This window comes from Ilyonectria robusta, assembly GCF_021365365.1.
Source record: "Ilyonectria robusta strain PMI_751 chromosome Unknown BGZ61scaffold_6, whole genome shotgun sequence".
Lineage (NCBI taxonomy): Eukaryota > Fungi > Ascomycota > Sordariomycetes > Hypocreales > Nectriaceae > Ilyonectria > Ilyonectria robusta.
This window is the reverse complement of record NW_025764440.1, coordinates 913384-928340: the sequence shown is the minus strand read 5'-3', so window position 1 is coordinate 928340 and position 14957 is coordinate 913384. Positions and strand designations below refer to the sequence as shown.

General features: G+C 56.4%; 4 protein-coding genes across 4 annotated transcripts; 2 read left to right on the top strand and 2 right to left on the bottom strand.

The window, feature by feature from the left end:
• Positions 1 to 2414: 2414 nt before the first annotated feature.
• BGZ61DRAFT_347011 (TLC domain-containing protein) lies at positions 2415 to 4253 on the top strand (the record flags this gene model as incomplete). Its single annotated transcript, XM_046239936.1, has 4 exons — positions 2415 to 2517; positions 2927 to 3240; positions 3299 to 3586; positions 3645 to 4253. The coding sequence occupies 4 exons, from the start codon at positions 2415 to 2417 to the stop codon at positions 4251 to 4253; spliced, it is 1314 nt and encodes a 437-aa protein (XP_046106778.1).
• Positions 4254 to 4716: 463 nt separating this feature from the next.
• BGZ61DRAFT_347373 (uncharacterized protein) lies at positions 4717 to 6872 on the bottom strand (the record flags this gene model as incomplete). Its single annotated transcript, XM_046239964.1, has 2 exons — positions 4717 to 6504; positions 6756 to 6872. 2 exons carry the CDS (start codon positions 6870 to 6872, stop codon positions 4717 to 4719), a joined length of 1905 nt encoding a protein of 634 aa, XP_046106777.1.
• Positions 6873 to 8666: 1794 nt separating this feature from the next.
• On the bottom strand, positions 8667 to 9872 carry BGZ61DRAFT_475866 (nucleotide-diphospho-sugar transferase; the record flags this gene model as incomplete). Its single annotated transcript, XM_046248743.1, has 2 exons — positions 8667 to 8755; positions 8813 to 9872. The coding sequence occupies 2 exons, from the start codon at positions 9870 to 9872 to the stop codon at positions 8667 to 8669; spliced, it is 1149 nt and encodes a 382-aa protein (XP_046106776.1).
• Positions 9873 to 10653: 781 nt separating this feature from the next.
• Positions 10654 to 11490, top strand: BGZ61DRAFT_572140 (uncharacterized protein; the record flags this gene model as incomplete). The annotated part of the gene is made up of 1 exon (XM_046256090.1): positions 10654 to 11490. One exon carries the CDS (start codon positions 10654 to 10656, stop codon positions 11332 to 11334), a length of 681 nt encoding a protein of 226 aa, XP_046106775.1. The 3' UTR covers positions 11335 to 11490.
• Between the last annotated feature and the right edge of the window lie 3467 nt (positions 11491 to 14957).

The window sequence follows — 14957 nt, the reverse complement described above, 5'->3', positions numbered from 1 at the left end:
CCTTGCGCATGTCTGGCCATGTGCACCGGGTCCGATACCTCGCTTGGATGTTTTGCTGGGATCAAGGTAAACATCTTTTCCAGTCGATTTTCTCTTCCATCCTCTCTCGCTGTTGCGGTTCCGGGCGGGTGAAGGATGGATATTAGGGTTTCGGCCGTGTGCCGCCACCCGCCAACTGTCAAAGCCGCTCTTTAGGGGTCCAGGGAATAGCTAAACGGCCAGCATGGAAGTTTAAAGGCTTCTGGAACCACGCGGGACTACGTAGGAAGAAAAGAGCTGCTCCAAATGCTACGCTGCCTGGATGGAAAAGTACCGCAGATTAGGTATGCCGGTAAGCTTGGGTGTGAGGGATACATTGGATTGCGAACTCTAGTAAACAAAGAGGGGAGTCCCTCAAAGGTGTGCGTGCTGCTGGGGGCTGCGGAGGGGACCGTGCTGGGTGCTTGCTGCTCGTGGGCGGCGTGCCTCAGCTAAAAACAACCCGACTTGAGCACGAGGGGACAAGGGACAAGGGGTCAGGGACCGCAGGGAAGGGGGGTAGCTACTAGCCAAGGAGGAGAGGGTCGACATGCCTCTGGGTCCTCAACGTTTTGGATTTGGTGTCATGAAGGCATGGGAGCCGGTATGTACTCCGTACCATATTAGCACGCCACTGTACCTGGTGGCTGGATGGGATGGGCGCCGTCTGCCAGCCGGGGGAGCTAAACGCAGAACGACCAACCAGGACAAAGCCGCTACCTGCAGACGCTCCGGCGCGGTGGTGCAGATTAGGGTGCGGGAGCCAAAAAGTCCCCCTCCCACGCTTCCTAGGAATGCCTTAGGCGAGCGGCCTGGACTGGCGCACGATGCTCGGCAGGGAGAGTGAAGATGAAAGAAGTCGCAAGCAGGGAGAGCTGGATGGTGGAGGTGCTCCGTAGTGGAGGCCCTGGAGGAGGGGAAGACAGGGGAGGGCCACCAAGAGAGGGGGCTACCGGGGGCCATCTGCCGCCGCTCAACAGCCACCTGTAATCTGGATGGCACCAGAAAAGCCCAGATGCGCGACGTCGAGACCCTGCCCAAAGGACCGTTCCTTGGTTCCATTGGGGAGCCACCAATTCGACAAAATCCCACTGGAGGACCACTGGGAGACCCCCAATTGGCAGTCTGGCCAGTCTCCTTGGGCCTGGCGTCCTGTCCGGGACTGGTACACCCCCCCTTCCGGCCCCTCCCACTCCCCACAGCGCTCCACAGCGCGCAGCACACTTGAAATGTTTCCCAGTTCCCAGGAGGGCTTCAGGGCTTCAGGCCAGTGTGCCGACAGGTTCTGGATGCGTGGTGTGCACTGCGCACTGCGCTCTTGCTGCTCTTGCTGCACCCACACACCCGGGGCCACGGGCCTTTCCAGGGCCCTGCTCACCGCCTTGGGGATTTGCCCGTAGTGGGGCGTGTTCTGGCTCCAGGCGTCGTCCTTACTCCCCCGGGTCCCCCCCCGACGGGGCTTGGCACATGGATCTGTCGAGCCAATTCAGATCGGGGATTCTCAAAATTCATCGGGTTCCCGTTTCCCTTTTGTAGCAGTGGCTGCTAAATAATTACTGCCGACGTATTTACTCTTCCCTCCCTCTTTGCTCGTCACTTCCTGCCCCTCCTCTGCGTGCTCTGGCCTTTTGCGAGATCCCTCTCTCGTTTGTTGCGAGTCTCGAGGGTTGGCTCTCTTCCCCACCAGCGGGCTCTCACCTCAGGCTTTCACCTGAAGCACTCTTGCTTCTTCGACATCCACAGCTCATCGAGATCGCTGGCAGCCTGGCGACCGCCTCCCGCCGTCGACAACCCCAACCACCAGGAAAAAGCCATTGAGGGAGTCGTACTCGTTCTCCCATCTGTCATCTTCCACCCCTCCTATTATTTTTTTGGTGGCTGTACGAGATCTGGAGCTGTCGCTGCTTGCTCTCCCGGGTCTCTCTCTTGCCAGTTGGCAATCGCTCGCTCGCTCTCCCTCCTCCCGCCACCCCCCAACCTTTTAGCCACAACTACCTGTTGAGCGAGACAACTGGCGAAAAGTCCAAATTAACGAGACGGCACGATACACACGACAAGGCACCCGAAATTCCTCATCTCAACACTGCGAATCCCTCCTCCCTCCTCCGTATTCCCCCAGCGACTCAACCATGAGCGCCTCGGGCTCCCCTGCGCCGTCGCAGGTCGACGACACGGTCTCCTCCCCCGCCAATGACCATGCAATTGGAAATGCACCCCGACCAGCTACACCTACAGCTACAGCTCCCGCAAGCCCAAAAGCCAATGCAACGGCCATTGGGTCCGCCAACGGCCAAAACGGCGACGGAAACTCCAAGATCAAAACGACATACGTCGCCGCCCCGCGCCCGCGACTCAAATCGGGCCACAGCACGCCCAACATGAACGGCCCCCTCTACATGCAGACCTCAGGCAATAGCGTGGTTCTTGTCCGGCGATTGAAGCGAAAGGACGAGAGCACCTGGAAACACCTCACCCGCTGGTTTGTCGAGAACCAGATTGGTACGTCTACTTGATCCCGTTCATTCCCAGTCCCCAATCCCCAATCCCCCAATCTCTCCATCCCCATGCCGCCGAGTCCTACCCGGCTGTACCTCCAGCCCCCCCCCCTCTCACACCTGTGAGATGCGTGCTGTGGGTGTGGATGCGGATACGGATGCGGACTCAGAGGCGGATGAATCCCGCTCTCCAATCACCCCGCGTGGCATAGCTGCATCCGAACCCCTGCGCATCCTCCGAGACTTTCCAGACACCGCCGATTGCTGGCACGACGTCCCCTCTTCTCTCGCTCCGCTTGCGCATCCGTCCCATTGCCCTGTCCGTCCTTATCTGAGTCGGCATCTGTTATGTGATGCGCCGCTGTATTATCTGGTCGCCAAGCTGTGCTAACCAAGGAACCCCCTGTTTTTAGGCCTCTCCTTCAACCTCGTCGCGCTTCTCTTCCTCGCCCACAGCTTCATCCCCAGGGCTAGGATTCACACCACCAAATTCTTCCAACTTAGCTATTACAACCCCCTGTCCGGCGAGTACGGCATCGGTTTCGACGATGGTTATTTTCTCGTCTTCGGCATTGTTGCCTTCACCGGCCTCCGCGCCGCCACCATGGAGTACCTGCTTGCGCCTCTCGCCAAGCTTCAGGGCATCACTAAGAGGAAAGCCTTGACCCGCTTTAGCGAGCAAGCTTGGCTCACTGCTCTCTACACTGTCTTCTGGCCCCTGGGAATGGTCAGTCCTCAAAAGTGAATCGCGAGCATCGAGAGCGCACCGCTGACATTGAGAACAGTACATCTACTACAATTCGCCGTACTGGTTGAATATGACGGAGCTCTGGACCAGCTGGCCCAACCGCGAGCTCGGTGGTCTCATGAAGAGCTACTTGCTGGTCCAGTGGGCATTCTGGCTGCAGCAACTCATTGTTATCCATATTGAAGAGCGTCGTAAGGACCATTGGCAGATGCTCACTCACCATTTCGTCACCACAGCCCTCATCTGGGCGTGCTACTGCTACGGCCATACCCGCATCGGCAACTTCATACTGGTAATCATGGATCTGGGTGATTTGATCCTACCGGTAAGTGGCACCGCTCCCAACAGTCCTGTGTGGAAGAACCATGCTCATATATACACAGCTCGCCAAATGTTTAAAGTACTGCGGATTCCAGACGCTTTGCGACGCCATGTTTGGCCTTTTCGTCGTCTCATGGTTTGTTTGTCGGCACGTTCTGTACTTGACGGCCTGCTGGTCTGTCTATGCACAGTCGACCAAAATCACAGGCAACGTCTGTTTCCACGGCGACAATGAGAATAGGGTCGGACCTTTTGACACGCCTCCTGGACACTCGTACATGCTTCAGCCTTTCATGGACACCAGCGGCCTGCTCTGCTTCAATGATACCGTCAAGTGGACCTTCCTAGCGCCCCTCCTATTCCTCCAGGTCCTCACCCTCATCTGGTTCACCATGATTATTCGTGTTGTGATCAAAGTCCTCAAGGGGGGTGTCTCTGATGATGTCCGGAGTGACGGCGAGGAGGATGAGGGAGAAGAAGAAGACGAATTCATTTACGAGGAAGCTCAGCCCCTCGAGGAGGAGGTCGGCGTCGAGGATCTTGACCTTCGGAACTGGGAGCGTCGTCACGGCCTCAGGAAGCAGGCTAGCAGCTCTGGAGTCAGTCTGCCGGGACATAGCGATCGCAAGGAGTTGCTGGGTCGCATTGGTTGCGAGAAGCAGGTTGATTAAACGACTTGAGACGGGGAGTTATACGGGGCCATGTTGCCATTTCACGCCAGACTCGCCCCATGATGCGGTCTTGTCGTTTCTTGTTTCTTGTTTTTGTTTTTGACACATCCATGTGCTCTGGACCCGTAACCCGGTGTTGGAGCGCTCCCTTGATGATTTTTGGGTTTTTCTTCCAGAGCTGGAGCGCGAACAGATGGATGGGGTCAGGCACCTCGCATGAACTGAGCAACAGCATACGTCCTATAGACGATGACGGCCCTAGCAGAGAGAACATAAAAAAGTTTGCTTGCGTGTTTTGGGGTGCATTTTGGACCTGGGGTTTTGTACAGATATCTTGTCTTGACTTGCTATGTGGTTTCCCTATAGACATGAGACGGGGACATACAACCCCTGAAGACGCCATCTACATCAATAAGATTCATTCATCGTTTACCCTGCTCTTCCTTACCGAGTCACATGTCCTTCACTTTGTCTCTTCCAACCCGAGCGTCTCCCGCGCTGTGTCTCGCAGCTTGAACTTCTGGATCTTGCCGCTCGCCGTCTTGGGATATTCGTCGGCCCAGAAGACGTACTTGGGCACCAGGTGCTTCGACAACCGCGTCGCCACCCACGACCGCACCGTCTCGGGAGTGAGCGTGTGCTGCTGCTCGCTTTCTTCGACCGTCGCCGCCTCGTCGTCGCTCGGCTTCCACCCCCGCGCTGGGATCACGAAGGCGGCGACGGCCTCGCCCAGCCGCTCGTCTGGGACGCCGACGACACTGGCTTCGCGCACGCCCACGTGCGTCATCAGACAGTCCTCCACCTCGAGGGGGTGGATGTTCTCGCCGCCGCGGATAATCAGGTCTTTGATGCGGCCGGTGATTTGCACGTAGCCGTCCTTGTCCATCTCGGCCTCGTCGCCCGAGTACATCCACACCGTGCCGTCTTCGGGGTCCGCCAGCCGCACCTCGGCCGTGCGCGCCTCGTCCCCGTAGTAGCCCTTCATGACGAGGTATCCCGCGGCTGCGAGCTCGCCCCGCTCGCCGAGGGGAAGGACGCGGCTCCGGTCGTGCGGGTCGACGACCTTGACGCCGGTATGCGGCATCGGGACGCCGACGCTGGCGGTGCGCTTGGCCAGCGGATCCGAAGGCGACGTCATGCAGCTGACGGGGCTGGTCTCGGTCATGCCGTAGCAGATGACGACGTCGCCGAGGCCGAGCCGGGCGTAGAGGGTGCGCATGAGCGACTCGGGGACGCTGCTGCCGGCGACGATGCCCTTGGTGAGGTTCTTGGGCGCCGAGTCCACCACCTCGCCTGAGTCGAGCGCCTCGAGGACTGCAACTAACATGGTGCTCACGCCGTAGAGGCCCGTGGCATCGTGGTCGACGCACATGCGCAGCGTGGCGACGGGGTCGAAGGCCGGGCTAGGGAAGAGGATGGCCGCACCCGTGGTGGCCGTTGCCATGTAGCCCAGGACGCTGCCGAAGCAGTGGAACAGGGGCGGCGGCACGACGATGCGGTCTTGCGGCACGAGACCCATGCGGTTTGCGATCAGGGCGCCGTTGTTGAGGATGGAGCGGTGGGAGAGCATGGCGGCTTTGGGTGTTGACGTAGTCCCGGAGGTGAACTGGATATTGACGGTTTCGTTTGGGTCCAGGGGCTCATCCGGCGTGACAGGACGGTCAGAGCCCTCGAGGAGGATGGTGGAGGGCGTCAGGGCGCGGCAACCCTCGAGGTTGAAGTTGATATCAGGGTGGCTGGCACGGTTATCCACGACGATGACCTTCTTTAGTGAGGGGACAGTCTCGCTTTGGATGGATGAAGCGTCGAGATCGCCAACTATGCTCTCGAGCAGAGGCTGGTTGCATCTCCCCTTGCCAGGCCGGTACGCCAGATCCGTAACAGCCCCGATGATCAGAACCTCGACGGCGAGGTGCTGCAGCGCAGCAGCGACCTGGCGGTCGTTGAAGCCCGGGTTCAGGGGCACGAGGACGGCGCCGAGCTTGAAGATGGCGTAGGTGAGGGCGGCGAAGTCGGGTGTGTTGCCGAGCGAGACGGCGACCCTGTCGCCCTTGCGGACGCCGAGAGAAGCGAGCGACGCGGCGAGCCGGTTGGAGAGCAGGTCGAGGGCATAGTACGAGAGCGATGTTTCGGCGGAGGAGATGGAGAGTGGCGGCGATGATGGGGAGCGGGCAATGACGGCTGGGCGGTCGCCGTGGGAGGAGACGATGGAGGAGAAGTGCTGAGGGATGGTGCCGGTGTACAGGGCGGGCTGAGAGAGTGGGTGTTAGTGATGTGTAGTATCATGAGATGATGACGTGACTTGCGTTGACGCCAACAGATGACAGAGGACTCATCCAGCATGTCAATCTCCTCATTGACCCCAAAGCTGTCGTCGCCATTGCTTGAAGAGAAGGACACCATCCCCAGCCACGGACACTTGCCCGTGTATCCGCCTCCCCATTCCCATCATGACATGTACGCGCAAACCAACAAACTGAAAAGAAGCCAGCCAACACGTACCTCTTCAGGACCCCATCGAAGGCTCAACCCTGCGGTGGCGATTGCCCGTCGCTGCTGCAACGTCCTCCTCCCGCTCGCCGCCCCGCTCGCAAGACTGCGTCTGGCCAGTCCTCGCATCGTTATCATTGTCGCCGTTGTGCCCGCATTGACGGGAGTAAACTCTGGCTGGGTCCGGCGGCTGAGTTGAAGATGTGGCCGATTTCTCTCTCGACTGATAGCTCTGTCGCCGTGAGATGATGGAGCTCACACTCAGTCTCGGCGTGCCAATCGATTAGTTGCTGATGTATGCGGACACTATGTCTCACTCGCACTTCGCGTCTGGCGGCTGATGTCCCGTCTCTCGTCCGTCCTTTGCGAAGAACAAACAGTTGCCCCAGCTCTGAACCAACATCATCACTGCTTCCCCCCTTCGCCTCGGCTACCATCGCCAATGATAGCCGTGCCTCCGCTCCCTTTCCCCTCTCCACTTGAGCGGCATGCATGCGGGACAGACGGGGGACGGGGCGCGGAACCGTAACCCAAGTTCCTTTCCCCTCAGCTGTTCGCCCAATGAATGGGGCCGAGAGCGAGGCGCATGCGTGCCAAATCTGGGGAAAATGCGGGGTTGCAGCAGAAATCGCGAAGCCAAGTTGGGCGGTTGAACTGAATTGAGCCAACCAACCTGAATAAGGAAGAGTATTGTTATTCGCACATATTCAAAATACTAATGACATGTAAGGACAAATTTTTTACACCCGAGTCCAATATGAGATAATTTACCTGGTCTGTACGGAGGGCCCTTTTAAAAGTCTTATCTATAAGAAGTAAGTCCTAATCATTAGGTTAGATAATAAGTACACTAAGTACTTCCTGATTTCTATAGGCTCTAAAGAATAGCAGGCTATAGTATACAGCAACTGCTATATCCTGATCAGCAGCGTACTACTCCTGAAGTTACAGCAGCCATTTAACGAGACTGTAACAGCTTTATATATCTCAGGTAACCGACAGGGATAAATAGATATAATTTACTAGCGCTTAGATAAGACTTTTGAAAGAGCCCTCCGTATATCCGTCTTAAATTCTGTAACAGTTCAGTTTCTATCGTAAAATAAATTGAAAGATAAAATGTCCTTGACACGGGTGGACGGACGTAACCTTGACAAGGGGTAACAAAGCTAAGGCCATCTGGTTGGTCGATGGCTAGATGGCCATCATGCGCATGACATTGCCCTTCAAGAATGATGGATACTACAAGTTGTCAAGAATATTAGTGGGCAACTTGCTCGCTCATAGCCGGTTCTGATTGATGAGGTGCCTCTTGGGCACTGTCTAAAATCCCTTCCCTGGAACCATATCGCGACAGTGCAGCAGCAGCTCGTCTCCTTCAAGGCCGAGCCCATGCTGTTGACGGATCTATCTCCGTCATGTCCGCCACCTCGACTCCTCGCGTTTGCTCATGACATAAATATATGCATTAGCCGAGCGAATCGGCCATGTCCGTCAAAGTAGTCATCGTACTCCTACTCCATGAAATTCTTGCCCCTTACAACACCTCAGGAACTGCAAACAGCCCTAGAAAGAACATCGATGATGGCAACTCAAACGAGAAGTAGAAAAAGTCCAAAATCTATCCCAAAAACACAGGTACACACTCCAACGGAGGAAAAAAAAAAGAAATCAAGTCTAGTCCCCTTTGCCCCCAATTTTTTTGCGCTTCCTCTGCAATGCAATCGTTGTAGGTAGAACAGGCTCGAAGGGAAGCCACATAAAGTGGAAACCAGCCCAAAACAGGCATTGAAGGATGCCATTAGAATAGAGTAGCAACTGAAATATACAATGTTGAGAAGCGTATCTTAGGTAGGTCGTCGTGGAGCATTAAGTCTCGTCGGTAATGGTGTATTGGTATTGTTGTTAGCCGGGGGCTTGAGGTTATTGCTGAATGACCTGCTGCTTTGGCGGTTGTACGGTCTCCTCCTGCTGCTCGCCCATGTGTCGCTCACTCTCGGGTTTCCATGTACCTGTAATGAAGTAGTCAGCCCTGTCCGCAAACGCCCTTGTTCTGAGCATCTGCTTACCTTCAAAGTCATGCTTCACGAAGGCCATGGGATCATCGGGCTCTTTGGCGCCCATCTGTCCCACACCTGGAGAGAAGCTTGTGATGGGCAGGACCACAACGTCGCCCACCCGCTTGCTCGTCACCATGCCCGTGAATTGGCGATAATCAATCTTTTCCTTGCTTGCGCTGACATCGAAGTAGCGCCCGTCATTCAAATAGTCCATGACGGTATCTGTCCACAGGGCCGGACCTGTGAACTCCACCACATCGTTGCCTTGGAATTTTTCGAGCTTGCCCGCGCTCTTCCAGGCGAGCGTCTTGTTGGTAATGCGGCCGATGATATCGCGCAGGACGGGGTGTCCAGGTTTACTCTGGATGGTCCACTGACAAAATTGGATGCGACGGCTGTACCAGTCTGCCCAGTCAGGGCGGTCAGGGTCAGCCTCGATGCCAATGACAAGACCAACGGTTTCTCGGGGAACCTCCTCTGGGATCCATTTGAATGCGCTCTGGATGGCGAATGTGTCGATATCTGAGTAGATACCACCACGAGCAAAGAGAATGAGGTAGCGGAAGAAGTCGGCTTTGAGGACAGGCAGGGGCATGGCGTTGTAGGCCTCAAGCACCTCAGGGATCGAGGCGTAGAGAAGGCGAAGCAAGTTGACAGCGACATCATCAGTGATGACCTCGTGGACGAAGCCCGGGTGCTCGTCAGTCCAGGACGCCTCCTCGTCACGGAACTTGAAGTTGGGATCGTCGGGGCTGTACTTCCAAGTCTGCCAAATGTAGGCCGGGAACTTGGACTCGACATCGTAGGGGTATGCGTAGGCGAGCTTGCCGTCGGTGGACATGTCCGACATGTCAATGCGGGGCCTCATGCGTCGCGGCTTCACCTCCATCTCCTTAGGTTCCGCAGGCTTGGGGGTTGTAGAATCGGGGTTCGAGGCAGGAGCGTCATTGTTGGAGGCGGCGGCATGAGGGGTCGAGGGAGCTGAGGGAGACTCGTGCGATCTCGAGAGGAGGAAGAAGAAAGTGAGGATGAATATGGCGGCCACGATGGCGCGCCGAGAATTGAGCATGACAGGCGACGGGTAGCGACGAAATTCGGCGGTGCTGAGGGTGCTCTCGTATAGTTAAAGGAGTGGATGCCCGTCACAGGGGAGATGCCGTCAGCAGCGGAGGAGGAGAAACACTAGGTGAAGGTCCAGAGGCGCATCGAGAAGAGAGGGCGGTCGGGAGGAACGAGGGGAAGAAGCGAGGCGACGACGACGACAACGGGCAAAGAATGAAGATGCAACAAAAAAAGTCCCTGGTGGTTGCGTCGCGGCGGGAAGGGGAGTCTTGTAGGGGATCCGCAATTGGATACAACCTGGCCCTGGCGCAGCACAGGGACTGTTCTAGCAGCGGTTCTAGCACAGAGCCCCAGCAGCGGTTGCACCCTAGGCAAAATGAGGTCGCGCGCAATCTCTGGAGCTGCAGGATGTGGCACCGCTTTCGACGTTGGAGTTTTCGCTAAGGATCCGCCAAGCCAGCAAGGGGAAGTGGTGAGGGTTGATTCCTTGACGCTGATTGCAGAAGGCGCGAGCGGCTATCGACTCAGGTGCGCACTATTCGCACTATTCGCACTACTCGCAGTAGGGAGGGAGCTGCTGAAGGGACTTGGGTGAATAAAGAGGATGACGAGGAGATGGAAGGAAAAGATTGGCTGTGTTGGGCTGAGCGAACAAGACGCCAACGCCACAACGTGCGAGTCGCGGGACTGGTAGGTAGGTATATGAGGAGAAATGATACGTGGAAGGAGCTATGGACGGCACGAGCGACGAGTGAAAGTGACGTGGAGGCCCAGACCACAGAGTTACGATGGATCGAGGGGACCAAGGGTCCGGGGCTATCTGGTACCTCTATCTCAGGTACCCTGAATCTGAAGATACCCCTGAGACGTGGTTGGTGGACACAGCACCGAGCTTGAAAGAGTCCCAGTCGGTAGCCTGCCGAACATGCCTCGCAGCGACAGGAGGGAGCCCCTTTCGGGGAGTGGGGGATCCGGTTAGGGAGGCACTTCTAGGGGATGTACTGCGCTGTAGATCGGGCGCAGAGGCCGCTGTGGCACATGCCGCCGCGGGTCGACAGGCGTTGAACGATGGGCGATGGACGACGGTGACTGGAGGACCTACTGCGCTGCGTAATTGGGATAGTACACGCATGCTGCCGAACCTGGAGTACCTCGACGTCTACGAACCACCCAACTGTCGTCGACGAAAGGGAGATGGGCCCAGCGACGACATGCGACCCTGGTCTCGACGGTGGGGACGTGGGGCAGAACAAGAACCGCCAGAGCCACAGCCCCAAGACACCAAACCTAACCTGCGCAAATCGCCATGGACTCAGGGAGCACGGTGCCGGATATCGACCAGGGACGGAAGAATTAGCAGAGAATGGGCAATCAGAAAGGAAGGGATAAGCAATGTCGCCAACTGGCGCCCGAGCCCGGTCCGTTTTCCAACTCCTCGACAGCCATTCGTTACTGGCTCTGTGTCTTAGTTTCAGACCAACTACTAGCCCAGATAAGGAAGTCAGTGTGATGGCACTGAAGACAAGAATGATGCCATCTCGGTCTGCTGCAGAAGTTGTTTTCTGTCTAGGCCAATTTACCATTGCCACTGGGAGCTCGTACTCCAAACCAGAGCGTCATTGATCACGGTACTCGAGGCATATGACGTGGATGGAAGTCTATTAACAAGATACAGCCACATCGAAGCTCCGAATCTAACAACCCACCAACAAAGCTGACGCGGACGCACACGAATACCATCCTCCGCTCATGGGGAAGCTGCACGGAGGATGGAGCACAGTTCAGTCCGGTGCAGGCCACCAGAAGGGAAAGAGGTGGCGAATCAGAACAACCCTGTTGCACGCGAGTTTCGACAATCCATTGCAGATTCAGTCTTCATGTGCAACCCAAGACAAGGTCGAGACAAAGAACCCACAACCCAAAGCCAGGCCGAAGCTAGAACCCAGGGCAATCCCGCGTTGAAGACAACGGCATGAGGCTAGCCACCGGGGATTGGATGGATTTGACACACCGCTGGGCGATGGGATGGCCAGGGCCCCCCTTGTTCGCTTCTCGGACGGATTGCTTTGGATTTTCCTCTAGACTTTCAGATAGATTGAGCGTCGCCGCTTGTTTCAGCGTTCCCGTCCCACACAGCATCAGTCAGATTGCCGCCGCGCGCGCAGGCATTTACTCCCTCTGACACCCAAGGTCTACGCCCGAAGACGTACTTCAAGGCGGGGAATCCGACTCTCGCGTGGAGATACGAGGCCACGGAAAGAGGGTGTCGGCACCCGACGCCGTAATCAGAATTGGCCGACAATTCCTTTCCTATACGATGCTGTACTATATACGAAGTAGGGAAGTACATGGTGCCAAGTACCACAGTCGGGAGCGGGCCCTCGGCTCCACCGTAAAAAGGGGTCCGTGATACTCCTGAACGGCCAAAGGATACGCGGGTCCTCCATTTCGTCATACGAAGAGGCGCAATGACGCAGCGGGCCAGGAAATTTCACGCTTGCCTGGCGAGGAACTGTCAATTGCTCATGAAGCCATCCAATTCTCGTCAGTTGTCGAAATTTTATGGTGGCGAGCCTGCTCAGGGTAGCAAAGACAGAGTTGCCCAAGGTTATGGACTCGAGCCCGTCTCTGCCGACATTGCGTCCAGCTTCTCATTTTGGTCATGACTTCTTGAGTTAATTGACAGGTTCTGGGATATGCTTGTCGGGAAAAGCGTTTAGTTTGCATGACTTGCAAGTCCAGTTTGCGTTTCGCAACTGGTGCACAGGCCTCGCCTAGTCTCAGAAACACAAGCTTCCTTGGGAACGTGGTGCCTCTCCTTGACACAACTCACCGGAGCTCTCCGCGATGCTTTCCGTCTGTGGACAATCGTTTAATTCAGGACTTGGACCAGTGGCTCTCGCCGCATTACGGCAAATTCAACTGTATGCGAAATACTGTGTGGAATGAGGTATCATACATTGGCCACTAAACCGGTCTCAAAACAAGCCTTCTTGGCTGTCATGTTGCGGAGAGTGTCTTGTGTGAGAGACATGTTACGGCTAAAGGGTAGCAGAACGCCACACCACATTTTCACACTCGTTTCCTTTTCAAAGCCCAGAAACTATTACTTGTGCCAAAATTAGAAAGTGATGGTGGAATAGTGAGTATAATTGACGGAGATCGAGGTGGGCTGAAACAGACTCCGAACCGGAGCTGCTGATTCCCGCTCACTTCCTTGTCCACTGAACTTGGATGTATCCAGGCCAGCCTCACCCTTTGCGAGGGAGAGTCATTGCAACCCTCAGTTCGACACTACGGAAACTAATTCCACCTTGTCATATGCAGCCTTGAACTATAACGGAAAAGGGTGCAATTTGATGTATTTCATGGTGGCGCGTAATCAACTAGCCCTTACTGGCTGACAGAGCAGATTCCTGCTTGATCAGCAAGCCCGAATCCCCCGCCATCGCGGGAAAGGGGCCTTGGTCAATCTTTGAACCGGTCGTCCAGCGCTTGGCCCAAAATCAACTCTGCCCTTGCCCTGGTTTTACCTAGCTCGGGCTGAAATGTTTCGATGTGAAAACCAAAATGTTGGGGGAGGGGACTTGGAGCTCGTTCGGAACGGGACGATGTGACATGCAGACCCCGGCTTCCTAGCCCATGACCGCGCGCGCGGGTGTCATGATGGCCTGGAAGCTAACTTATGGCAGCCATCACGGGCATTCATCACGGACAGCCATTGCGGCAGTGGGCAGCCACGCACCGTACGAGGAGATGTCGCCGAGTGCCACGTCTCGCTCTCTGTCGCCGCTACACGATGAGGCGAGACAACGCGTGTTCGGGGCATATTAATAGTCTTCGCCGACGCTGGCGCAGCCCTCCGACGCGGCTCGGACTCGCATACGGGACTTGCACGGCGCGCGCCCTTCTCGTGGCGATCCACGGCCGGGAGGGACGGACGACACGACCGTCTCTAAGAGTTTGGCTGACGATGTTTCTTGATAAGGAAGCTGCTTGGGATGGGAGAGGGGGAAGGGGTAGGGATCAAGGGAACAAGCGCCCTTGGCACGACGAGCCGATGACAAGCTTGAGAGATCATGACGCCCTCCCTCGGAGTTCTGTAGGGCTAGCTTCAAGAGGAGCCCCTCCCCCACCCTACGGACATACACATGTACTGTACTGAACTACTACTGCTCGGTATCAGTTGCATCGAGATCTCTCCGTGTGCTGTACTGCGCATGTACATAGCTTAGTTGGCAAGCACATGTCGCCCTCTCTGTCGCGGAGCATCCAACATGTATAGGTATCTACAATACGAGGTCGTGAGATTTGGGGAAATGCAGCACTGCATCCGCGCTGGAACTTACATGGAACAGGGTGCCCTCTACTCCGTAACGTTATCAGAATGCGGGCTAATGATGGCCGATGTCCCTCCCCCTGGTGCGGGAGCGGTTCTCGGATTTTTAGTCGGGGGACTGGCCAGTATTTCGAGGGCAGACTTGTCTAGGTTCCGTTGTCATGGTTGGGTCGCCAATTTGTCAGCCGCACAACGAAGTTCGCGCTCGGGGGTTCGGGCGCCACCACCCGGAATGTCTCCCATGTGCTACGTAACTGCGATAGACGAGAGGCGAAGAGGCGAGAGACGACGAATGAGGGAAATGTGTGAGAGAGAGAGAGAGCCTTGGCAAACCACCTACTCTAGAGACGGGAGACGAATAAGGGAAGTGGGAGAGAGAGCCTTACTACGTAGTAGCAAACCACCTGCTCCAGAGACGGAACACTTACCTAAGTGCCTGGCGCTTTCGGCCGTGGGAAATCGGATTCCGGAGGTTGTCTTGTGGTTGCTCGTTTGGGTCGCGGGTGGATCACCCCAGCGCGGAGGGTGTTCTGGAACCCGAGAGCGAACGGCGAGAAAGGCCCGTCGAGCAGCCTCCGATCGGCCTGGAAATAACTCCGCAGGAGGATGCCCCGCTCGGAGCGCGAGTGAGATTACGGAGTGCGACTTGCTGGAAATACAAATCACGGCCGCTGGTGAGAAGGCCAAAAAAATTAGTAAATGCGAAGGCGAAACCTGCTTGCCACCTGAGTTGCAGGCTACACAGCGAAAGCG